Source organism: Lethenteron reissneri, chromosome 26 (genome assembly GCF_015708825.2).
Source record: "Lethenteron reissneri isolate LAM-NWPU_2019-01 chromosome 26, ASM1570882v1, whole genome shotgun sequence".
NCBI lineage: Eukaryota > Metazoa > Chordata > Hyperoartia > Petromyzontiformes > Petromyzontidae > Lethenteron > Lethenteron reissneri.
The window spans coordinates 4493462-4518050 of NC_083804.1; the positions used below are offsets into that span (position 1 = coordinate 4493462).

At 49.5% G+C, this 24589-nt stretch overlaps 1 protein-coding gene across 1 annotated transcript; it reads left to right on the forward strand.

Moving 5' to 3' along the window:
* The first annotated feature begins 2813 nt into the window (after nt 1-2813).
* LOC133347516 (cathepsin D-like) lies at nt 2814-23206 on the forward strand. Its single transcript, XM_061559841.1, has 9 exons — nt 2814-2881; nt 5004-5136; nt 7768-7891; nt 9572-9690; nt 15777-15976; nt 16976-17098; nt 21073-21217; nt 21794-21892; nt 22364-23206. The coding sequence occupies exons 1-9, from the start codon at nt 2814-2816 to the stop codon at nt 22523-22525; spliced, it is 1173 nt and encodes a 390-aa protein (XP_061415825.1). The 3' UTR covers nt 22526-23206.
* Nucleotides 23207-24589: the final 1383 nt, after the last annotated feature.

The window sequence follows — 24589 nt, forward strand, 5'->3', positions numbered from 1 at the left end:
CTCGGCTGTGCGTCGGTGCGAGCGGCCGATGGGATCGCCTGTCGCGGTTGTGATGACGTCGCAGCTTCAGCGACGGCGATGTCGGAGCGGATGTGTAGGCTGGCCACGCCCCGAACAGCTGCAGCGTCGATGGCGGGAGTTTCAAACTCGGACTGCTCCGAAATGGCGGGAAGGCGCCCTGGTCGTTGGCCCGCCTCGCTCCGTATTGAATCACCGGCCCCCAGCCGCGTGATGGTCTCCAGCGTGGCGGCAGCGGCATACAGCAGCTCCGCCAGCCTCCCGTGAGCCAGCCGCAACGCGTCTGGCTGTGGTCCTTCTTCACTCCGATGCCCCGGTAAGGAGGCATCAGGCCCCGGCTGCACCATGTCCTGTGTAGCCGTGTCGGGCTCGACGATCTCGGCAGTGTCTTCCTCCCGCGGTACTTTGGCCCGCGCCGTCTTCCGCGTGTCCATGTTCGAATTACTTCTGACACCAGTTGAAGTACCGGTGAAGACACTTGACACCGAGGTGGAGGCACACGTATATTTATTTTACACAACTCGTTCGTGGCATACAGCACTGGAGGGGGTATCGGCCCCCTCACCCGACTAGCTAAGGATACACTTCCTAGCTAATCCTAGCCTGCCTCTCAGTCCTCCACTAATGGGCTAGGGGAGGCTATTTGGCCCGACACTGGTAAGTCGGGCCCGGTACCCGGAGTCCCAGACCAGCTCTTAGAAGAGCACCGGCTCTGGCTCTCGGGACCACGCCGCTGGCTCAGTCCTGTTCGGCCCTGATAAGGACATCGAACGAGGGGAGTCCAGGGCTCTATCTAAGACGTCTTCAGTCTTCTCTGGTTAGCTTTTAACATAACTGACTCGAGCCCCTATAACGTCCCCTTTTATACCCAACCCCTCCTTGAGGGGTGGGGCCCCGGGGGATCATAACGCCGAACCAGCCCCCCCCAGGGTGTCTGGCTCGGACGTCGCAGAGGGCATCTCCCCGTGCACACACGTAGCCCCGCCCACTGTGTTTGTTTCCCATAGACTGCCATGCATAACGGGCCCTCTCTTTAACACCCCTACACAAGTAGTCGTATTGCGTTTGAGAGTAAACTGGAGTTACACGTCTGGGTGACACTCGAAGATCCGCACAGATGGGATCGCACACCCACTCGGCGCACCGTCACATCACGGGACAACCACCGACTGAAATTAAAACCCCTCGCTTTCATCCGCGTTAAACTATAATTATTATTCTGTTTCACGCGACCAGGCACCCTCCGTGTCGGTTTTCCGCAATCCAGTGGGACCACTGCTTTTTGCGTGGTTATCAGGCGAGGCTGCGGCGCGGTGTTGTGTGTTGGCTTTCCACACAGGTCAGAATCGGAATCTTTTTTCCTGGAGAAATTCGATGCGCTATGAAGTTCTTTTCCCCCCACAAATGTCCAGTAGGGGCGGGTCATAATGTTCCAACAAGAACAATAAAAAAAAACACGATAGGAGTGCAAAGCGTCGGAAAGTAAACAAATCACGAAAAGGATCTATTTTTATTTTATCAGGTAAAACCCGCTGAACTATTAGCTTCTTTCTTCAGAAGCGATCCGGCCACAAATGATAGCTCAAGGAAGTGCCTTATCACGTGGAAACCTACAGCAGCCAAATACTTTGAGTAGACTAAACGCACGCCGATTGTAAATGTTGGTGGGCGTTCGGAGGAAGCGCGCACGTGTTGCGTAAAGAGCGGAATGAGCTCACGCATTTGCGACGCACGCGCGATTACACGCGCGCGTTCATAATTGCCAGAGTGCACGGGCATTCATTAGACAGAGCCCCCCCCCCCCTCCTCCTCCACACTCACCCCCACCCCTTCCAGCCTCGCTCCCACCAACCCCCTTTCCCACCAAACAACCCATCATCATCATCACCCTCCCATCCGCTCGCTCGCTCGCTCTGCTTCTCTCTCCACTAATCACACCCCCATCACCCCCCACCGTCTCCCACCAACCCAAACACACACAATCAGCATCCGCTCCCACGAATTCACCCATTATCATCGTCGCCAGTCATCTTCCTCTCGACCCATCCATCATTACCATCCTGCCTCACTCGCTCACGCCACTGCACTGCTCAACACGCCTCTCCCCGCCCCTCCCATCACCATCCACCATCACCACCACCACCACCATCCATCACCCCCCTCATCTCCTCACCCCCATCCTCCCCATCAAAGCTCCCTGTCACCTACTCCAAAATCGCCCACCATCACCATGCATGCCTCCTTGCCTCCCTCCCTATCATCCCAACACACCTCACTCTCATCCCAACACACATCCCTCTCAAACCATCCACCTTGTAAGTGGTCGTGCTGGCTCTACCGTGTTGATGCACGACCCTGCCATTTGGAACTTGACTGTGGACATTTGTTTATGGATTTTTTTTTTTGCCAAAAATGAGCGACTATTGCCCCAATGGGGGCTACCTCTACCCAAATCAAAGCAATCCAAGCACACTTCCTTACTCCCAACACACGGTTTTGATTTGCATGGCTTTTAAATATACGCGCAAACAACCCACCCATTCGTGAAGTGGCGTCGTTCCGCCCCAATTCGGAACGGGTGCCACTTTTCCTCGCCGAGAAAGCGACGCGAGGGTTCCAGATGGCCCATCGATGATGACTGATGATGATTAATGATGCTGATGATTACGGCGATGGTGGTGGTGATGATGGTGACGGCGGCGGAAAGTGGTGAGCAATTAAAAGGCGCGCTGTCAATGGAAATCGATTGCGCGTGAGGCTGTTCCGTTGTCGCGAGGAGCACGTGGTCCGCCGCCATGAGTGTCGTGCGTTTCGCCTTTCTGCTCGCGCTGCTGTTGCCACGTGGGGGGGACGCGCTCTTCAGGTACGAGCAGCAGGCACGGGGTGTGCCCGAGCGGGAGCGCCTGTTTCAAAGGTCGGGGACGACGCACAGACGCCACGGCCGGAACCCACGTAGGGGAGCGACCTCGTAAAAGTGCAGTGAACCGGGGGTGGGACCTATCTTGGAAGGATGAAATCGTATCTCGCTCATTTTACAGGATTGCTAGACGCACTTTTGTTTTTTAGAGCAAACGTTGGGGGAGCGGCTTGTAATCCGCTGTGCGTGTGCCCAGATTTGTTATAGCGTTATCGGCATCGGGGAAACGAGGTAATACGAGTACGTCTTTTTAACCTGAAGAAATACGGTACGCAATGTATGAAGTGGATCTCTGCGCTAATTACGCAACTGACAAAAAACCGGGCTCGCAATGTTCCCTGAAGATTTTGAGACTAAACCCCCCCCCCCCCCCCCCGTCAAATTTTTAATGTGGTCTCGCATACTGACGCCTACCTACTATATAAGACCCCACCCCCCGCACACACGAGCTTGAATGTTAGTCTTTATAATCTGGAGGATGCGCATTGCATCCCGATGTTGATGACATTGTCGCAACCTCGAGGTTTGCTCGCACTTATCGTCTGTGGACTCCGTTTTTATTGTCTCTTCTGGTATTATTTGTGCCGCTTTGTTCCGACTCGTTTTGTACAACTAACGGGGTACGGTCTACACATCGCTGACCTAAATGCAATGTCCCAATCTAAATCGGTTTTGATTTGCATGGCTTTTAAATCTACGTACTTAATTGTTTTTCCATCAGCGTGATTTAAGCGCATGAATCGTGAGCGGAATTAATTTTTAATGTAATAAATAACATTTTAATAACCCACCGAAAATAATCACGCCATACTCTGAATCCGGCCGTACGAGTTTGACTACCGCCAATAGCGAATTATATTTGAACCAGTCAACTTTATACTCTCTCACCGCCACCTTCCCCCCCCCAACCCACACCGATGACCAGCGTGGTGAAGTATGGTCAAACAACTCTCCCATGACCGACACGGTAATGGGGAGGCCATCGTTCAGCAGTGAATTCGCGAAGGGACCCGTGCACATGGAGTCGAACCGACACTTGGGAATCTGTTTCGTTTTAAATTAAACAAATTCTTGAAAGTAATGTAGCCTACTCCGGACCAGGGCAAATATTTACACGGCTGGCTTTTTATTTCTCAAATGAATTGGGGGGGGGGGGGGGGATGCAATGAAATAAGGCTGGCGCTATTTGTATTATTTCACGGCACAGGAGTAATTGCGTCTGTGCAAGACTGTAAAAATAATTAGTCGCCGTTCTAAACGGGGAGCATCGCGGAAAGCGGTAATTTGCCTTCACCCAAGGAGCGTTTCGCTGGGAGGTTATCGCTCCTTGTGGATGCGAGTCGCGTGTCGCCCTCCTGTCGACCAGCGACTCGGGAGGCTCGAGGGCAAGAGGTCGTGGAAACCTGCGGCTCCGAAGTCTGATGTGGCTCCTTTACGACCGGCTGCTTCGGGACGTCATCAATGCATGTCTTCGCATGCATTGCAGCTCTTGCAATATAGGTGTTTTATTTTTTCTTTGTACCGAATTAGAAACAGAATGGCTCCTCGTTATTTTTAGTTTGCCGACCCCCCCCCCCCCCCTTATCTCGGGCGAAGTTGATCCCAGCTTTCGTAGGGTGACCCGTCGACTTGTAACTGCGCTGACTGGATCGCGGTGGCGTGGCCCAGCGGTTGGTGGTGCGTCCGCCGCTTGTTCGCGCGAAGGTTGGAATCCGGTGGGCCACCCTGGTTATTACTGCGGGTGTTTTTTTCCGTAACCAGACTGCTTAACGGTGGACGGGTTTTTTAAGTGCCCTACTGACGTCGTTTAGAAGCGATAGAGCCGCAGATGTTGCCGGCGTAGTTAACCAAATTTTGCCATTATTAAAAATGTCCCGCAACAAATTCGACTCCTAATGTTGGGATTACACGACAACATCGCCGTGAAACGTAGCAGCGCCGCCCTCCTCCATAATGGCCCTGCGCTATGAGAACGACACTAATACCGAACCTCGTAAAGTATTGTTGTTATTGTCATGATCCTACCACGTCCGCTCGCCCTCCTCGTGTCCCCCCCCGTACCCGCCAGGATCCCGCTGACTCGCGTGCGTCCGCTCCGTCGCCTCCTTGCCGAGGTGCAGAGTCTGGAGTGGGTCTCCGACCTCGCAGGGCGTGGCACGTGGAATGGCACCTACGTGGAGTCTCTCAAGAACTACTTCGATGTAGGTTGTGGGGTTGCAGGTTTTCTTTTTCTTTTTTTCTATGGAGTTGGGAAGCGGTAGTGCAGCGGTTGGAATACACTGCGCTACGAACCCGGCGACCCGAGTTCGATTGCCGCTCACGGCCAACATCTGTAATGAATATCTGAACCGGTCCCGGGCCTTCTCGAGGTCGAATCTTTGCTCAAATGAGTGCCTGTTGCGGTGTGTGTGTGAACATCGGCACTGAGAAGACAAAAGGCGGCCGGGCATGGTGCTGGCCACCCACCCCTAGTGTACATTTGCTGGTCTTCATAGATTCAGGCTATACGGGGGAGGTCTTTGTGCATTTTTCGTTTTGACCACGTCGTGCTGGTCTAAATGTGCCTTCCATAAGGACATCCAGACCCCCCCCCCCCCTGCAGTCATTAAGGATGGATACCAATCGATGTGCGTGGGGTGGGTAATAATGAAACGTAAATTTGAAATGTACTTCCAATACGACTCTTGATCCGATCAACAGTGGTTTGTTTTTAAATAATTTGCCGAGCCATTTGTTCTGCCTTTTACATTCTCAATTCAATTGAGCGTTTCGCTGTTGCCTACTGCCAACTGCGATGCATTACCTGATGACAAATTGGATCGTGTGGCTTTGTTATTTATTATGCAATGGGGGTTGTGGCTGTTTGCAAGCTGCACTGATCCTGTGTCAATTCTAATTTCCGGCCGATGTAGAAAATAATATCAATATCCAAGTGAAATGGTCATGCTTCGCCTTGGTCTGGCCCCTGCTGGATGTAAGGTCCCGCATCATGCCGTAGTCACATACATTATTGTGTTTTTTGTCTGCCAGTTAGGATTGGGTTTCCCTCCACATTTTAGAATCGACATGCGTTTCGAGTATTTGGGCTGCTATACATTTCCACATAATTGGGCCTCTTAAGCTTTACCTGGTAAAATAGTGATGTTTTTTAATCATTCGCCTTCTCTCCCAAGGGCAAGGCTGTAGCCTCTGGGGCCATCTGCAGGAAAAATAAAAATGTTGAGGCTGGTATTTTTTTTAAAGGGTCCCTGTTGGGATTGTGGGATTACGCAGCAAACCAGGCAGCAATAGCTGCATCATGCAATTTGATTAATCAACATTTACCAAACATGGTGAATTGCTGGTAAATGACGTGCCTGGGTGGTGGTGGGGGGGGGCACACATGTAGGCAAATGTGAGCCTCCCGGGACAGACGTCCCGTATTTCAAAAGTGCATACAGCAGGGAAATGCATAGTGGAATGCAGCCAGTGATGTAATCGTGACTTCATACGCAGACGGAGTGAAAGACAATTCTTGCTCCAAAAGCACAGCGGCTGCATTTATCGGGATTTAATCTCCGCGATGGCCATCTCTGATCTCTCTTGAGCAAAAAGCGGCTTCAATCCTGGGGTCTCTGCCGGCGCACAAAGCCGGACGAAAATGCTGGCACGGAAATAATGAAACTTTTTTTTAATTATATTTACAGTCAAAAGTTTGTAATCCACGCGTGCAGTTTTACGGCTCTGGTGTGGCTATATCCTGGCCGAATTAGATAAACACAAAGGCGTTTTGATGAAGCGGAGTTTTGTTTTGTAACTAGGAACAATGGAAGCTGTAATCGCTTCCAAAATCGTTATGGAGGGGGGATGGGGGGAGACGGCGCTGAACGGCGCTCGTTGATTTGGGTCTAATTCGAGCGAGTCGATCAAGTAAAGAGCGTTGTGGTTGAGCAATGTGAGACGGTTAATTTACGAGGTTGTTGTAGCGGTTTTCTATTTTAAGAAAAGCAGAGTTCCTCCTGTGCTCACCGTGTATTCATGGAGATGGGAGTTTGTGTTTCTCATTTCTAACCGTTTGCTACAAAGTGGTTGCCACTGTCGATACTATCGTACACATCTGCAATACGGCGCGTGATCTGTTTCTGCACAAGATCGTGATTGTCGTCGGTCATTGTTTTGGAGAAATACAAATCTAGAATTATTTTAAATTTATTAAACACTCCAGTTTAACGTTGTCTACACGGCTGCCATAAATTAAATTACTGCTTTGTGTAGAATCGCTTTTCAGAGGTTGTGACGGTGATTGTGTGGCGCTATCAATTCAGTTTAATGTCACTGAATACGTGCTTGTGGCTTTGAGAAAAAAAAAACTCGCGTTTGTAAAGTTCACGATCAGAAATGTGGCAGTCGAGGTTGTTTAGTGAGAAGCCCCTCGTGGTGGCTGCTGGAGTTTCCCAACGGTCGTTTTACCGAGCCACGAGACCACAATGCGCCCTTTGCTCTCCAAAATCATCCTACTGACTGAGGGGGCCAGGAGGTGCGGTGGGTTTCAGGGAGGGGGGGGGGGGGAAGAGGGCGCGCAACGCTTGTTCATCGTGCGACATCGTGGATGGGCACCTGTCGAATCTTATCACACCTCGTGCGTGAGGCCCGACGTCGCAAGTTCGACTCTGGTTCTACGGTGCAAAAGCAACCTTCGTGGTTGGCCTCCATTTGAAGCCCCTAGCTGGTTTTTGGCACGGGCTCTCGGAGCGGGGGATCCGCTTGTGAAGTCGGAGGAGGTGGAAAGGAGAAGAGACGGTGAGAGAGCGAGGGAAAAGGGGACACCTTTGCGGGTGTGTGTCTGCCCGTAGGCTCAGTACTACGGCACGGTTTGGATTGGGACTCCGCCGCAACCGTTCGGCGTGGTGTTCGACACCGGCTCGTCCAACACGTGGGTGCCCTCGGCGCGATGCGCGTCCACCAACTACGCCTGCTGTGAGTTACCCCCCCTCCCCCCCCCCCCCCCCCCACGTCCACCTACTCCCTAACTCCACCACCACCACGTCGGGATGACTCGTTCGCTTGCACCTCCCCAATGAGTCGCTTCATTTGTGCGTTTGCTTCTGGTGTCGTTAATGCTTTTGATAATTGTTGTGTTCGTTCAGGCCTCGCAGCTCCCCAGACGTGTGGTTATGCCATTGTTAGATGCACGGATGGAGGTGGGGTTTTGCCGTAAAGGGGCTTTTAACAATTGAGAGGATTTGAGAATGCAAATTGTTGTCGATTCGGGGATGAAATTACTTTAATAAAAGGCTTGCGTGCCTAAAAGGGTTTCCAGATGGATAACACAGTTCATAGCGAATTCGATTCATGGGTCAAGGTTTTTTTCCCATTCCCAGATAAAATAATTTGCTGGTTATCGGGTTGATGGACAATATAAATTAAGAGTTCGTGGTTAACATTAATCGTGAGGAACACAAATTATCACGGAGTTTCTTGGTTGAGCAGATGATTAACTAAATTATTTTCATAGAATTATGGATGAGGCATTTAACTGCAGATAAAGGCATGCATACCTCCTGGCTGTCATGATTTTGAACCTACTGTTTCGAGCCACGCATGTGTATTTTGAGTGCACAAGAACCTGATTGGTTGCCAGGCTCTTACGGGCAGGGCTATCATTGTGACATGGGACCGGTTGTAAAATGTCCCTCTCCTAGGTGATTGGCCGTTGGTCAGTGCAGAATATAGCCACTATTTTTGCCGAGTGAAAGTGTGCCAACATTTATTTGAAGGCATAATATCCAGAAATTCCACAAGTTTCTGGGAAGACTTAAGAAGTGAGCACAGTACTTCAATCGGGCCATGGTATTTTAAATAATGCTAATGGTGCGGTCGCAAAAGCCGCAAAATAAAATGCCAACGCTCCCCCCCCACCCCCCTTGGAATCTACTCCTACAATCGGTAAGATGAGGACCACTTTGTGGCACATTCATTTTGGTGGTTGTCCCACGACCGTTACAATTCCACCAGCAGCAGCACCATACAATTGGACACCATCACCACGGCCGTCGGTACAATCGCCAGCACCAAAACCAGCAACACCATTGCAAGGCACATGTGCCACCAACAACAACCGTCATTCGCCACTAAGTAGTGGTGACGTCACCACGATGCTTGTGCCAGGCTATGTGCACGTTTAGGCCACGTGAAGTGTCGAACGCCCGCTGGTAGGAGGTCACGAGGCAGACCCAGGTGCCCACGGGTCGACTGACCGAGATGACTGGCTGATGCACCACCTGTGCCAACTTTTGCTGCGTTTTCGCTGCCCGGCGCGCACCGCTCATTGCGAGCGTCGCTCCTCTGCCCTCTTGTTGTTGGAGGGCGACTGCCTCCAACTGCCCGGTAGCGTCCTTCACGAGCCTCCTCCACAGAGGCCGATCTTGTCACCGCTGGGTACCAGTCATCGGCAAATCCACTTGTACTCTTTGGTTCTTTCGGTAAAGTCACGTAGCTATACCTATGTGCCTTTTACCAAAATAACCAAAGAGTATGGCTTCCTGAAGTCACGAAAGCTTCGAATCAAAGTCCACTCGTATTTTTCACTTGCTCTCTACCCGTTGCCTTCCCGTCCACCGCTGCTCCGATCTCTTCCCCCCCCCCCCCCCCTCCAAGTGAACCACAGGAGGTACGACGCCTCTCGCTCGAGCAGCTACGCTCCGAACGGCACCCTCTTCCATCTGCACTACGGCACGGGCAGCCTCAGCGGCTTCCTCAGCAGCGACACTATCACGGTAGACGCGCGCGCACGCGATTATCTGAACCTGTCCTGGGGCCTCTCCTAGGTCGACTCGGCCTCAATTAGTACCTGTGTGAGATGGTGTGAACATCGCCACCTTGGGGAGACGAAGGCGGCCGGGCGTCTTGCTGGTCTCCCGCTCCGGTGTGATGTGCTGGCCTTAATAGATAGATGCTCGCTAACAGCACTTGCCCCAACACGCTTGTAAGGCTATACGGGGGATATTTGTCCTTGTAGTATTGGGTGGCGAGTTTCACTGGGTGGCTCTTGAGTGAATGCATGTCTGTGCGTGTTTTCTTTGTGTTCGGGCTTTTGGTGTGGTGGGTGCGTGTCTGCGCGTTCGCGAACTTTTGGTGTGTAAGTGAGCGCGTATGCACCCAGCAACTTTTTTATGGTTCTAAACATCAACGTGATTTTATGTTTGTGCCAAATTGTAAGATGTACTTCACCCAACTCCCACCCCCCCTTTTTTATTTTCTTCAAAACTCAATGTGCATGCAGCATTTGAATGCAACAGCCTCTCGTGACCGTTCAAAACAGTGGGTGATGTGTGAATCATTGGCAGATGAGGTATATTTAGTTATTTTACAGAGGGGCGGGGGGGGGGAAATGGGGTACCGGCAATAAATAGAGGTGGCGTTCCCCGTGGACTTGGACTAGGAGCAGGGAGACCACAGCATGGATGGCTTGGAAACGGACGTCCCAGATTGTCAGTGTGAGTGGGGCGGCACAGGCGCAGCAGTGGAGAAAAGAAGCAACTGCCACCACATGTGTGAGAATATTTTTGTCTGTACTTAATTTCTAACAGTGAATAAACGTCCCAGCCAGGCAGTGCCGTTTTGTTCTAGTTCGACTGACAATTGGAAGGTTGTGTGCTTGCAAGCGTGTGTGTGGGAGAACATTGACACTTCCTCCTTAAAGGTTCAAGCGTGACCAAAAGAGAAATGTGATTTTGTCCTTTGCACATTCCAATGGTCGTGGATGTTCTGGCTCCAAATGAGACCGCGACCGTCGGCTAGTCTCTCGCGGCCAATAACAATAGAAGCTCTAACACGTGTTTTGTCGACTTGTTAGTGGAGATGAAGTGCGCACTAGAGGAGGTGGCCTTGCTGGCTGCTTGCTGACGAATGACTACAGCAAGGATGCTGAACCAGCACTGCTGAGGGCCCTGGGTTTTGAGTCGAGTTTCGGGCCACCAGTAATTAAACCCGGCAGGCTTATGTGTAGCGAGTTGATGGGGGGTCATCTCTGTCGCTGCTGACTGCATTGGACGCCTCGCATTTCACGTCCCTTGGTTTGGTTATATTCTATTTTGGTTCGACTCACCTGGTAATGAAAAATTCTTTGCAGGGCAGATGAAAGGTGTGCCCCGCACCTCCGTCTACCCCCCCCCCCCACCCCCAAGCCACGCATGATTAAACCAGGTTGTCATGTTTAACCGAGGTAATGACTATCGCCACTGATTGCACGGACCGTACACACTACGATCGCTGCGTACGATGCACTTGTTTTGCAAGCTCGGACGTGAGGGACAGCCGCAGTTTCAACTTATTAGGGAGCCATGGGCACTCTTAAATCTACATTGACAATCTAATTTATTTAGAGCTACTTGTTGTTTTTTAGTTTTTGCCCCCCCCCCCCCCCGTACCTCCGATTTATCACGGTTAGCTACGTATGGTACGAAAGAAGTTCAACATAAATTAAGTGTCTACACTATGGGAACCTCATTTGCCAGTAAAAATATGATAATTGGTTCTTTACCCTTCTATCTGGCAACAAAACTGACACCTTTTGACAAGGAGTCATGTTTGCATAGACCGTTTGTATTATTGTTTGTATTATGACTGCAGGTATTGCGGTCTATGCAAACATGACTCCTTGTAAAAAGGTGTCAGTTTTGTTGCCAGATAGAAGGGTAAAGAACCAATTATCATAAATTAAGTGGTCGTTTTTTAGTGGTGGCGAGGTCGCTCTCTGAGCCGGTTCGGTTCATTCATGTATTAGGTATAGCCCTGTGAGCCATAGGGCTCTTGAATCGGGTGCAACCGCAACAAAAAAAAAACATCTTAAAGTGACTACACGCAACAGAAAAATTCGAAAAAACGGCAAAGTCTTCCAGAAAAAGCACCGTATATTAACGTTAAACGAGTCAACTTGACACAGTGGTGCACTGCTCTCTTGCAAGTGTTTGAACTGAAAATGCATGCGTTCTCATGACGTGATGCCCAGGGCACAATTGGAATGTTTGGCGAAATGAAAAGCACAAAGCACGGAACTATGGCATTTTGTTGGCTTTGAGCTCTTGCTGGTTTGCCAAGTTATATTTTGAAAGCTGATCAACTGGCAACCATGCCTGCTAATCGTCAACGGGGGGCATATTTAGTTTTCCTTGGTTATTTTCTGATTTTGCTGGTCGACTGCAATGTGCGTCGCAGCGAGAGGCATACACTGGATGTTAGGGCTGCCGGGTGGGCAAGCGTTTTCCACGTCACTGACGAGAGACAGCCCTGGCTAAAACCGAATCTCCGATTACCCGCAATGGCCGAATCTCGCTGCTGGATGAAGGTTTCGCCACGCCTCCTGCCACGTCCCTCGTGGCCCTGTCGCGCCTCCCACGCCATCTCGCTTCGACGCACGGAGCTCCTCTCGCACGATGATCGCCCTCGCTTGGCGTGTCTCCAATAGGCGGGGTGGAGGGGGGTACTACTTGAAATCTCCCATTTGCGGGGGGGGGGGGGCACCAATAACACATTTCCTGCGGAGGGAGCTGGTAGGAACGGTTGGGTTGCTCGGTCAATGGACAGGGTCAACGGCGGCGTGGTGTATTCTGCATTATATGCCCGACTGACGGTGGGCACAAGCCGGCGTGAGTAGGTTAAACGTTGAGTTTTATAAGGGCACCACGGGGTGACGAGGCCCTCCCCACCCAACCCCTCCATGCACGACGGACACAATAATCCCCTGTGGGCTGGTGGAACCAGTGGGTTCCTACCAGTAATATAATTGCTACATACTTTATACACGCCCTCGATATGGTGCTATAGAAATGGAGACTTGATTGATCGGTTGTGGTTAAACGAGTTTGGATGGTCGCGCAATCCCTCGTGTGGCGGCGCTGGTGGTGCACGCAATCGCTGGAGAAAGGAGGTTGGTGGATCACCACTGGGATTGCGTGTTTTCTGTGTATGCAGTGAATTGGTGTCCTGTCCGAGACGGTAGAGAAAGTAGATTGCCGATGACCGCAATGGGTACGCAAAATTGCCACGTAAGAAAGCAGAGGGAGTGGGTATGTGGTGTGGCAGTTGAGTTTTTAATAATTGCAGTACAGCAAGGTGGGTTAATTTTTTTCCCAAGAACAAGTCGTCTAGGATGCACCTGATCTCACCAGATGGGCAACATTTTAATCTTTGCACGTTGTTGAAATGTTTTGTTTAATTCTGCTAAGCCAGGAAAGCCTCCCGAGTCTCATGACTCTTCGGCAGGAGGGGCCTGCTAAGTTCTTGTGCGTTTTCAGTTGATTTGTTTCGATGATGATCTCGTTTAACCGGTTGCCCGGCGATTTTTACACTGCTAATCCGTCGTACTGCGTGAGCACAGCCGTAGCAAACAGACGCAAAACATCAATATTATAATAACAACCTTGCTCGTACGAATCTCGAAGCCTCTTCGATCTTGAGCGATTACACCCTCCAATAGAGCAGTCGTTTTGGAGCATGAACCTTGGGCGAGAGCCTCCAAAGACTCCAGATTCTCGACACGTGACGTACTCCCCCCCCCCCATCACAGCCCCCCCACGTTTATCCTGAAGCATTTATCGTGACCTCAGAATATTGTCACCCCAAATGTCAAGCGACCACGCATTAAGGGTGTTCCCCCACCCACTCCTTTCCTGCGACAGGCCGTGTGTAAACGAGCACTTTTTAGTTGTTTTGCTATGGAATCTTCCTCCTGGGCGGCTGCTGCTGGCTTTTGGCTCTCCGTCAAACAGACGGGTTTCCACATCGCGCGCTTTCGGGTGCGCTTCTGGGGCCGTCTGGAACGCGCTCTTCCTTCCGATATTAGGAAGCCACTAGCGGCTACATGCTTTAATATCTAGATTGACAACTCATTTTTTCGCACTGCTTTGCGTGGTTTTTAATTTGATCCTTCCTCCGCACCTCCCGATTATCACGGTTGGGCTACGTATGGTGCGAAAAAAGTTTATACAAATGAGGACTTGCGGCTCGGAGCCAGGCTGGTCTTCCTGCTGCTCCCACGAGCAATTTGGATAGCCTTTGACTCTGGTCAGCCCTTGAGCAAATGACCTCAAGTTCCACGTTCGTGATGTTTGTTTATATAAATCGATGGGATGAGTTCCATTGACGTTTAGTTTCATTTGCCCGTGGTGCGGGTGATTAATTGTGGTGCTCACGTGGGGGAGTAGTTGTTGGTGGTGCAGTGGTTCGTGTACTGCTCTGAACCCCGGCTACCAGAGTTTAGACGTTCCAGGTCTCGCGGCCATCATCGGTGGCGAATGATGTTTGAACCGGTTCTCGACCCCCGTTTTTGCATTGGAAACGATTACTTGCCGGACGAGATCCAGAAGCGATGGGAGCGGAAAGTGGCTGAGTTTGCACACGACTGGACCAATTCGTATCTGTAGTGGGGAGCGGTGGTTCAGTGGTTGGCGCACTGCGCTACGAACCCAGAGTTAGATTCCCGCTCGCAACCAAATAACGGTGAGGAATGTCTGAACTCTGACTCCCCAACATTGACTCTGCCTTTATAAACATCAGCACTTGGAAGGAAGACGAAGGCAGCCGGGTGTCGTGTTGCCCCCCCCCCCCCCCCCCCTCGTCAGTCGTGCCGGCCTTCATAGATGCTGCTCGCTCAGCATTTGCCCCAAATAATCTGTTAACGCTACACGGGGGATATTCATCTTGCGTTTGTTTTATGATGTCTTTTCATAACACCAAGACATTCAATTTAACAACCTGTAACTTTTACATGTAGCCAATTTGTGAACGCGCAAGGTGTCTCTAAGCTAACATCGTCTTAAATTTAGATTTAAAACTTTTGACTGCAGAAATTCATTTTCTGGGTTCTTTCGGTAAAGTCACGTCGATATAAAAAAATGATAAAATAAAAACTATTTTATATTCTATCTACGCGACTTCATCAAAAGAACCAAGAATAGTATAACGTCTTCTTGCTTTAGGCTTTTATTGGATGTCTGTGGTGGGGGGGGGGGGGAAGGGCTTAATAGCTCATCGGACTCCTCCCGTAAAATCAATGTTGTGGAACGTGTCTACTCAAGAGGTTCTCCTTAATCCACGACTGAACGCGTTGTCTTTACGAAGCGAGGCTGATGTCTATTGGTCTCGCACGCTCACCCCTGCTACCACCACCTCCGTGTGGACCCCAGACTGATGTTGACGATGGGGGCGGTGTCTATGGGTCGCCATCTGGTGTCCGATTTGAATATCCCCTTGGTTCTTTCGGTAAAGTCACGTAGAAGGAAAATAATAAAAATAAAACATAATTATTTTATTATGTTTTAATAATAAAAGAATAAAAATAAAACCATAATAAAATAATAATGTTTTACTTTTATTATTTTATTATTTTCCTTGTACGTGATTTTTACCGAAAGAACCAAGAGGATGAATCCCTGCAGTCACGAAAGCTTTAAATCGAAGATTTGAATATTGTTCACAGAAATATACCCCCCCCCCCCCATCCGATACGCCCTCTAAATACCCGGGAGGTGATACAAAGGTGGAAACGGACTTGAAGCCATGGCCGCAGTGTGTGTGTGGGGGGGGGGGGGTGCAATGCCCCCCAAACTGCACACGTTTTAAATTATTTTCGATAATTTACAATTAACATTAGGAATCGCGGGTGCATAATTTTAATAAGGGATAACGCGAACCCCTCCCTGTACCCCCCCCCCCTCAAATTAAAACTTCACCTTTTTGCTTGAAGTCATTAGTGCCGTGGTGTAACTTCTGCAGGCCCCGTGAGGTTTTGTCGAGACCTTCATCCAGCAGTGGATGGATCACTGCTAACGACGATCGCTGCCCCCCCCCCGCTCCGCTCCAGGTGGGCGAGCTGAGCGTGCCGGGCCAGGTGTTTGGCGAGGCCGTCCTGGAACCTGGCCTCACCTTCCTCCTGGCCAAGTTCGACGGCATCGTGGGACTCGGCTACCCCAACCTCGCCGTCACGGGGGCGACGCCGCTCTTCGACTCCATCATGCAGCAGAAGCGTTTACCACGCAACGCATTCTCCTTCTACCTCAACCGGTATCGCGTCTTGCCCTCACCCCCCCCCCCCCCTGCTTATTTTTTACTGTTCCAGCCCTCGTCTTTGTTATATATTCGGGGTGCTTCAAAAAAAAGTTAATACTTTCCGAGATTTTTACAACAACGCCACGAGAAATGTGGCCTCTCTGGGGCTCTGGAGACGATTCCAATGTTTTTGACTGATGGCGAGTAAGTGGAGACGCTTTGTTTGACTTTTTGACGCTGTTAACATACATTTTGTTGGTGTGTTTATCCGTTTTATTTTTCCATTAAGTGTTAAACAAACAATTGACGCACCCTGTGTATACACTTTCTCCCAATGTAATCTTCACTTATGAAAAATAGGAATCGGGTTTACCACTTTTCTGGCAATTGACCATTTACGTTTTATTTTTACCAGGTAAAGCAACCTGGTCACTAGTCAAACGAAGTGTTTTATGTGGATATTTATAGCAGCCAAATACTGTAACCGCATCTTTCTCAAATGTGAAGGGGAAAAACCTACCTGGAGAAAGATAAATTAAACCTGCTATTAATGGTCAAATCTAAACCTATTGCAAGTCTGCTGTATTGTCCACAATGACCAAATACATATCGTTGGATGTCTGTATATATATTGCACTTTTGTACTGTACGTAGCCAACCATGCCAATCGGAGGTACGGGGAAAGGACAAAAACACAACGCATAAGCTGTTCTAAAGAAATTCGTTTTCAATCTAGACTCAAAAATTCATAGCTCCAGTGGCTTCCGAACATCGGAAGGAACGTTCCAGACGGCCTCTAGAAGCCCATCTGAAGTGACCCATCTTTGTTCAACGGTAAACCAAAAGCTGCTGCTGTGTGAGGGTGACCGGCGATCACGTGCTGGTTTATGTTCCTTAACGAGATCGTAGTTACCGGTTAAGCCACCTCGGGGTGGTACCGACCGACCCAAGTGAAGTTGACACCTTGTCCGAGCTCGTGGACTGCAACGGTAATCTCCAACGTCTGTCCTGCAGGGACCAGGACTCGCAACCGGGCGGGGAACTCTTGCTGGGAGGCAGCGATCCTCGCTACTACACCGGCGAGTTCCACTACCTGCCCCTCACCGTAAAGCACTACTGGCAGATCACGATGGACGGGTGAGTCGTGTGCGTGCGTAAACATCGCCACCTAGGGAGACTAAGGCGGCTGGGCGTGGCGCTGGCTGCCCCAACCCCCACCCCCTCGTGTTCTCATCCGACCGTCAAATGTGTCTCGCTAACAGCACTTGCTCCAACAGTCTAAGGCTACACAGGGCATCTTTGTTTTTGTCTTTGTGCGTGCGGCAAAAGTTGCTTTCTGTATTCGAGGCAATCGGGCAAGTGGATATATTTAGGGTGCTGTAAAGACATTTTTGGAGGACGATGTTCATAAAATAGAGATTTATTTGGTAATAATTGTGTGCTTTTTAAAAATATCAAATACATGTCCCCACGAAAGAGCGCGAGGTCGCCACGAGCATAACTTGACACGTGGTGAACCGATGTGTCCCAGGGGCACTGCTTCATCAATTGCATCCGTCGGTCTACCACGTGCTATGCGAGTGGGTGGGTTCATCCCCTCGCGCGCTGAGCGGCTTTGGCCCTGTTAACCCGAGCCACATGTGCTACTCGGCCATGTCTACATGAGTAATTACTCAAATTAGTCTTTCACCCATGCCCTTGTATATCGCCTTTTTTTAAAAATAAGAAAAACATGCTACCCAATTGCGTTTTGGTGACCTGAGACACGAAGTATCCATTTGGGTGTGGAACGGATAGCTGTGCAAACCCTTCGTGTAGAACGGAAAGCCCCAGGAACCTCCTGAATTTCCTTCAAGGGACTACCTGGTTAGCACGGCAGGGGGCAGCACTTCACAGCCGCTTTTGGCACAGGCATTACGACAACACTTCTGCGGAGGGAGCTGGTAGCATGTTTTTCACACATTTATAAATAACGCGATCTGACCCAAAATCTATTATGAATAATATTGGTCGCGAAAGCCTACGTGTTCAAATTGAGCTGGTAGGAACGTTGGGTTGCTCGGTCAATGGCCAGGGTCAACGGCGGCGTGGTGTATTCCGCAAATATGGCCGACCTGAGGGCGGGCACAAGCCGGCGTGAGTAGGTTAAACGTTGAGTTTTATAAGGGCACCACGGGGTGACCAGCCCCTCCCCACCCCTCCCATTTTTGGATGCACGACGGACGATAATCCCATTTGTAACCAGGAGGTTCCTACCAGTATGACGTTGCCAATGGTAGAACGCGCACGAATTTTCACGGACATGACCTTGACCTACGCGCGGGATGGCGAACTGCCATGGAGAAACGATGTCCCAGCAGTGGTGGGTCTTGGCCCTTGGTATAGAGAGAGGAGGTTGTGAGTCGCGCTGCTGTGGAGAGATTTGCAACGAGCTGGTGCAGGGTGACCTGGGTGAGGAAAGAGGATGCAATGAACGACCCCAAAGTAGATGCACGGGTAAGGCAAGGCCATCTCTTTTGAAGCTAACCCTGCTGGAGATGGGTAGCCAGGTGGCAGTCATGTTTATCACATAACTGTCAAACCAATGTCAGAATCAGTTTTCCAAATTAAATTGCGGAACCAAAGTAATATTTTTTTTATGTGGTGGTGGTTTTTGCGCGGCAAATAGTGTATTTGAGCTCTTCTATTTAAACTCGGTTGAACTACGCGCATTCATTGGCACCCAGGTACCAGGTGGGTGCTTTTAATGTCCCCCACACGCTGGTAATTTGATTGCTCCGTGTGAACCACACTGCAGGCAGCCACGACACCGACCCAAGTTCCCGTTGTGCAATAACATTGTGGGGTTTTCCAGTTAATGTGTCGTATAATCTTCCACCCCGATAAACTTCAATTTAGAGAATTGCCTAATGGCTGAATGTAAATAAACGTTTAAGGCTGCTCTCTGCACAACTCTTCGCAGCAACTATTAAAAGTTGTAACGGTTACATTAAGGTATTGACACTGCAGAGTGGTTGGCGTGCTGCGCTAATAACCAGGCGATCCTGGAGTTCGATGCCAGCCACGGCTAACATCAGTGGTGAGTGATTAAACCCGTTAGGTGGCCCATCCCACTCCTTCACCAACCTGCACTGACCACTGTGCTGAAATGCGTTTTTAAGAGCCCCCATGACTGACACGGATTATGGAGACCTTCATCCAGTGGTGGATGGCAATGTTAAAAATCCCTGTAATTGGCTGACTGCTATGCTTATTTCTTAATTGAAATCTGTATTTTGAAATTTTGCGGTAAGTTATCTTGCATGTTGTACATTTGTCCGTTATGCCTCTGCTTTTGCAATTTTTTGTCCACTTTACTCAATTCCTTTTGCATGCAGCATTTGTGAGGCTGCTTTTATTAATCGTTTCATCTCTCTTCACGTCCAGAAAAGTGGACTTTACGTAGTCAACCGTGCTAATCGGAGCTGGGAGAAGGCGGGGTGGGGCTGGGTGGGGAGGGGCTGGTCACCCCTTGGTGCCCTTATAAAACTCAACGTGTAACCTACTCACGCCGGCTTGTGCCCGCCCACAGTCGGCCATATTTGCGGAATACACCACGCCGCCGTTGACCCTGGCCATTGACCGAGCAACCCAACGTTCCTACCAGCTCCCTCCGCAGGAATGTGTTCCATTTTTGTCCAAACCCAGATCTGTCACAAGATGACGCCTCAACGGGGGCTCTCGCCTAAATAAAGATTCGTGAACCAAGTAGTGGTGACCTTTGTCAACCCAAGCCGACTTTGTTCCTTAGGTGGGGCGAGGTGGTAATCCCAAGAGCGTGTTCCGTGTATATCTCCATTCATTGCCATAGTGTCTCCGCTATGTTGTAATGGCTATGCACCAAATACTTGCATGCATTGATCACAACATACGGGGGGGGGCGGGGGGGTGGAAGCGGAGTCACAATGGTTAGCAAGCACACAGTGTAGCGACAATTTGTACATGTTAACCGGGCTGTGAACCCAGTTATCCGAGGAGTTCCAGCAACTGCTAACATCAGGTGGTTGAAGCTTTGCCGGAATTAATACTGGATGCCCCCCCCCCTACCTTAAACATTCTACACTGACCAGCATGGTGAAGTATGGTCACTAAACGCCCATGACTCGAGTGCATTTGGGAGGCCATTATCTAAGGGCCATGCATTTTAAGTGCTTGTACATGAATCTCTAAGTACGGACGCTCACGATGGCCTGCCTTGGAGCTATATTTTCAGACGTAAAATGTAATTTTCCTCAACTATTTTGACCCAGGACGAGATGCTGTAATTGTCTTCACAAAGGGTGCAGTTATCTGCTTGTGCAAACTCTACCAGCGGCTAATTGACGTCCCGTTGCACTCTAAATAAAAAATGTAAGTGCAAAATCAATACTGTAAATACAGTACTGTAGAGTGTTTTGTTCTCGCCACCAGTGGCTCGAGTTGACGTGACCCTAGCCAAAAACAGACGTTGTATTCTTTGCCTTGCACTATGCTGTCTGAAATAAAATTTTACGATTTTAGACCTTGTGTGGCTAATAAAGCTCCAGTTGGCTTTTTTTTGTATAGTTCAGTTGTAGTGTGCTTGTGCGAGCTGCATCCCTTTTTTAAATGTAAGAAGGGATGGCACGCAGTGGAGACGAATGTGACATCGTCGGCTAAAGGAGAGAACGTGCCCAAGGAGGGGGGACGACTTTCACAAACGGGATGGGAGAGATGGAATTGGTTTCGTGTGCAGGTGCTTGGTGGATGTCTCGTGGCTTGAAGAGGCCTTCATTGGTCATGGCTGCTGATGGAGATTACAGTTTGTGGCCTGCTTGATGCCTGGCGATGGAGTTGTGGCTTTGGGTTGTATTATCTGGTATGTGTGTACTTCAGTGTAAATCGTGTTTTTGTTGCTACAGTTACTAGTGGAATGTGGCGCAGCAGTTGCCCCTCGGTGGGTTGGAAGGGGAAGGTGCCTGAATGTGGGTTTGGCCACGGTACCCTCTACCTCAATCCGTTGCCATGACAACCTTTTTTAATAGGTGCTCTCTAACAGCATTTGTCCCAACAGCGTTTTTAAAGGGCCCGTCTTTTGTTGTCATGTGGTGGAGGATATCCGTGGTGGGCGGACCGTCTCTGTGCGTCGGTGGGTGTCCGGCCATCGTCGACACGGGCACCTCCGTCATCGCGGGGCCTTCTGCCGCCCTGCGGATCCTGCAGGTGGCCATCGGGGCCACAGCCTTGCCCTGGGGACAGGTGAGTGACTTGAAACAAACACAACTCCCTCTTTTTTACCAGGTAAGGCCCACTTTTATATAGCGCTCTTTCAAAAGCGACCTCGCCGCAAATGATGGCTCGACGAAGTGACTCGTCGTGTAAATTTATAGCGGTCACATACTCGAACCGAAGGAACGGGCGGAAAAAATCCACGTCCACGGAGAACATGCAAATTCCTAATACACCGCGACCACCATATTTTGAGGCCCAACATTGACACGAGCGTAAGCTGGAAGCAACCCCCCCCCCCCCCCTCGTATCGGCCACATTCACTCTTACTCCATAATCAGCACATTTCCGCTGACATTATGCACTGTTCTCTAAAGCGTACAGCCGATGTAATACTATAGCTTGTGTGTAATACAACCTACAATCAAGAAATCGTAGTTTTTTATTGAGAGCTGTTTTGGGATGTTGCATCGAGTCATCTCGACTCGTGTCTTCATCTTGACCACCACAAACCTTGGTGGCCTCAACAAAGGTGTTCTCAAAAATGTGAGCTTTTCAGTCTTTACGACAAAGGGCACGATGTGGGTGTGTTTTTGTGATCTTCAGTATTCTATTGACTGCCGGGCGATTCCCACGCTCCCCGACATCGTGCTGACACTGGGAGGAAAGCCGTACCACCTGTCTGGGAAGCAATACGTGATCGTGGTAGGTGGCTCGCTCGATGAATGATATGACGATGAAACGTTCTTTTGTCTTCAAATCCAATTAAGCTTTTTATCCATACTCGTAGGTTTTTTCGGTAAAGTCACGTAGGTAAAAAATGAAATAAAAATGTATAAAAGTAATAATAGAAATAAAATAATAAAAAATCACGACGTTTCGGAGGCAACACAAGTCTCCGTCATCAGGTGGGACCGTCACCGCTAGATTTGCTGTATCAAGTGAGTCCATTTTATCCATAGTCATGGGATTATAAATTTATTCCAGCCAGTCTCGGTCCACTAATGGAGTTAGGCCTCTGCCATACTGTACTTGGCTGTGCTGGTCTGGTGAGTTGGTTAAGTTGGAAGGGTCCTGTTCTGATCACCATCCGCGCTGGCTCGCAACTGTTGTCACCACTACAACTCTGAAAGCAATGAATCCCCCCCCCACCTCCCCCGCTCTTGCCTGACACAGGACAAGACGGTGGAGGGCACACTCTGCCTGCTCGGGTTCATGGTGATGGACGTTCCCAGCTCCGAAGGACCGCTCTGGATCCTCGGCGACGTGTTCATTGGAAAGTTCTACACCGAGTTCGACCGCGATCACGACCGCGTGGGGTTTGCCCATGCGGTGTGAAGGAGAGGTCCATGGCTGGCCGTAGCGCCAGACAAATGTTTGTAGAAAATGAGTGGCCGATTTTAGTTGGGTATCGGTGTTGTGAAGGTGGCGATATGGCATGCATCCTGCCCTGAGCTAACCGCTCCGTTCCGACTTCTGCGATGTTTAAATATTTTGAGGGCGGTGTTGGCAGTGGCGCAGGAACACAATGAACAAAACTCCTCCAAAAAACGCATTTGTCAACACTGCTTGATTTTTTTTCTTCCCATTTTGTGTCTTATGATTGACGAAGCTAAGCTGATGGGTTGGTAGCGATGATGGAGTCTGAAGAAGGTGATTTTGGCGGTGGGTGCGATTCTGCTTGGTGATTTTTTTTGTCTTTGATACTGCAATGAGGATGAAAGTGAGGGGTGGTAGAGTAGACCCCTTGGTAGCAGGTGTGCTAATATCCACAGCGGTGTGCTTGTGTTATAAGTGCTCCATGTCTCCCTTGTTGAGGATAATGGTTGTGAATTAAGGCTTATTGGCTTGTTGCCTTCCATCTTACCTATAACCAAGATGTCCTCGGCATTCAAAGCCTTAATACGTGTGTAAATGTGTGTTTATATATGTTATTTAAAGTAACGTGATTTTGTTTCATCTGCCAGCACATCGTGTAAATTATGCACAGTAAGGTTAATGTCGTGGTTATGTTTTGGATTGTTTTTTGACTGACAATAAAACTTTACTCAATGAAATGAAGACCTAAAGCTTTTGTTACTGCAAGAATTCATATTCTTTGTCCTTTCGGTAAAGTCGCGTAGATAAAACAATCTATGCGACGTTACCGAAAGACCCAAATGATGCGAAATGAAATGGTTGCAGCATTCGGTTCTTACCAATGAACAAGACTGGATTACAATGGCAATAAGGCCCTGGAAAGGGGGTTGGTGCCGCACTAGAATGGCGAAGAATGGTTGCACATTCCTGCGGAGGGAGCTGGTAGGAACGTTGGGTTGCTCGGTCAATGGCCAGGGTCAACGGCGGCGTGGTGTATTCCGCAAATATGCCAGACTGAGGGCTGGCACAAGCCGGTGTGAGTAGGTTAAACGTTGAGTTTTTTTATAAGGGCACCACGGGGTGAGCAGCCCCTCCCTGCACGACGGACACTAATCCCCTGTGGGCTGGTGTAACCAGGAGGTTCCTACCAGTACAAAACGGCTGACTGACGTGCCGTTCCCGAGGCCTTCGGCAATGGCAGTGACGTAAGGGCTGAGACCTTTATAATACTGGACTGAAGAAGTATGGCAAACGGGTCGGCATTTTAACGTTTGTGAGTGCAACGGCCTTATTGACCAAACTTCAATTTACTGAGTCGGCCACCCCATCAAACATGTTTAAATGACAAGGTAAACCCATCCTAACGGGGGGGAACCCGTACTGTTTTGCATCATGCAAAGACTATCAACCGTTCCTGAACTATTGTTTTTTACCTCCAATTTTTGATGGGGTAACGGTGGTAACTTTAACCCAAATGGGGCTTCGGTTTCCGGAAGAAATAACATCCCCAGACAAAACGTACACGATTATAAAGCCTGAGAACACTATGCGTAGTTCTATAGATTTCGGTGATCTCTCCCGAGCATATCATGGAGGTTTAAACAAAAGAAAGTGAATTGCAAGTAGACATTATCCCCTCCCCAGCAGAATCAACCATGGTCAATACTCCACTGCTTGATGAATCCTTCAAGCCACTGTCAACTCTATCGATCCTGAGACGTTGGTAATTCACCTCGCACAAGGAACGGATTCCATCGCTCCATCTCCGCTACGGAAATTGTCTCAAACGCGTTCCGTTCCTAGGCGACCTGTCATTATTTATAATGCTTGGTCATAATTCCTTCTGGATAATTTGAATGATGCCATTAACCTCGTGTTCTCTCACCAGTTTCGTCTGTCAATGCAATTTGTAACACCTCGAATTGTGTACATCTTAACAGTAACTCTTTATCTCAGGTGCTATTCTATATATATACAAAATCCTTATCCACGTGAATTTGTGATAACTTATCTGCAACATATCCACAGATATTGGGATCCACA

Coding starts and splice junctions, on each gene's coding strand:
- LOC133347516 (XM_061559841.1), top strand. CDS start 2,814: ATGAGTGTCGTGCGTTTCGCCTTTCTGCTCGCGCTGCTGTTGCCACGT. Junction 2,882..5,003: donor GGGGGGGACGCGCTCTTCAG/GTACGAGCAGCA, acceptor CGTACCCGCCAG/GATCCCGCTGACTCGCGTGC. Junction 15,977..16,975: donor TTCTCCTTCTACCTCAACCG/GTATCGCGTCTT, acceptor TCTGTCCTGCAG/GGACCAGGACTCGCAACCGG.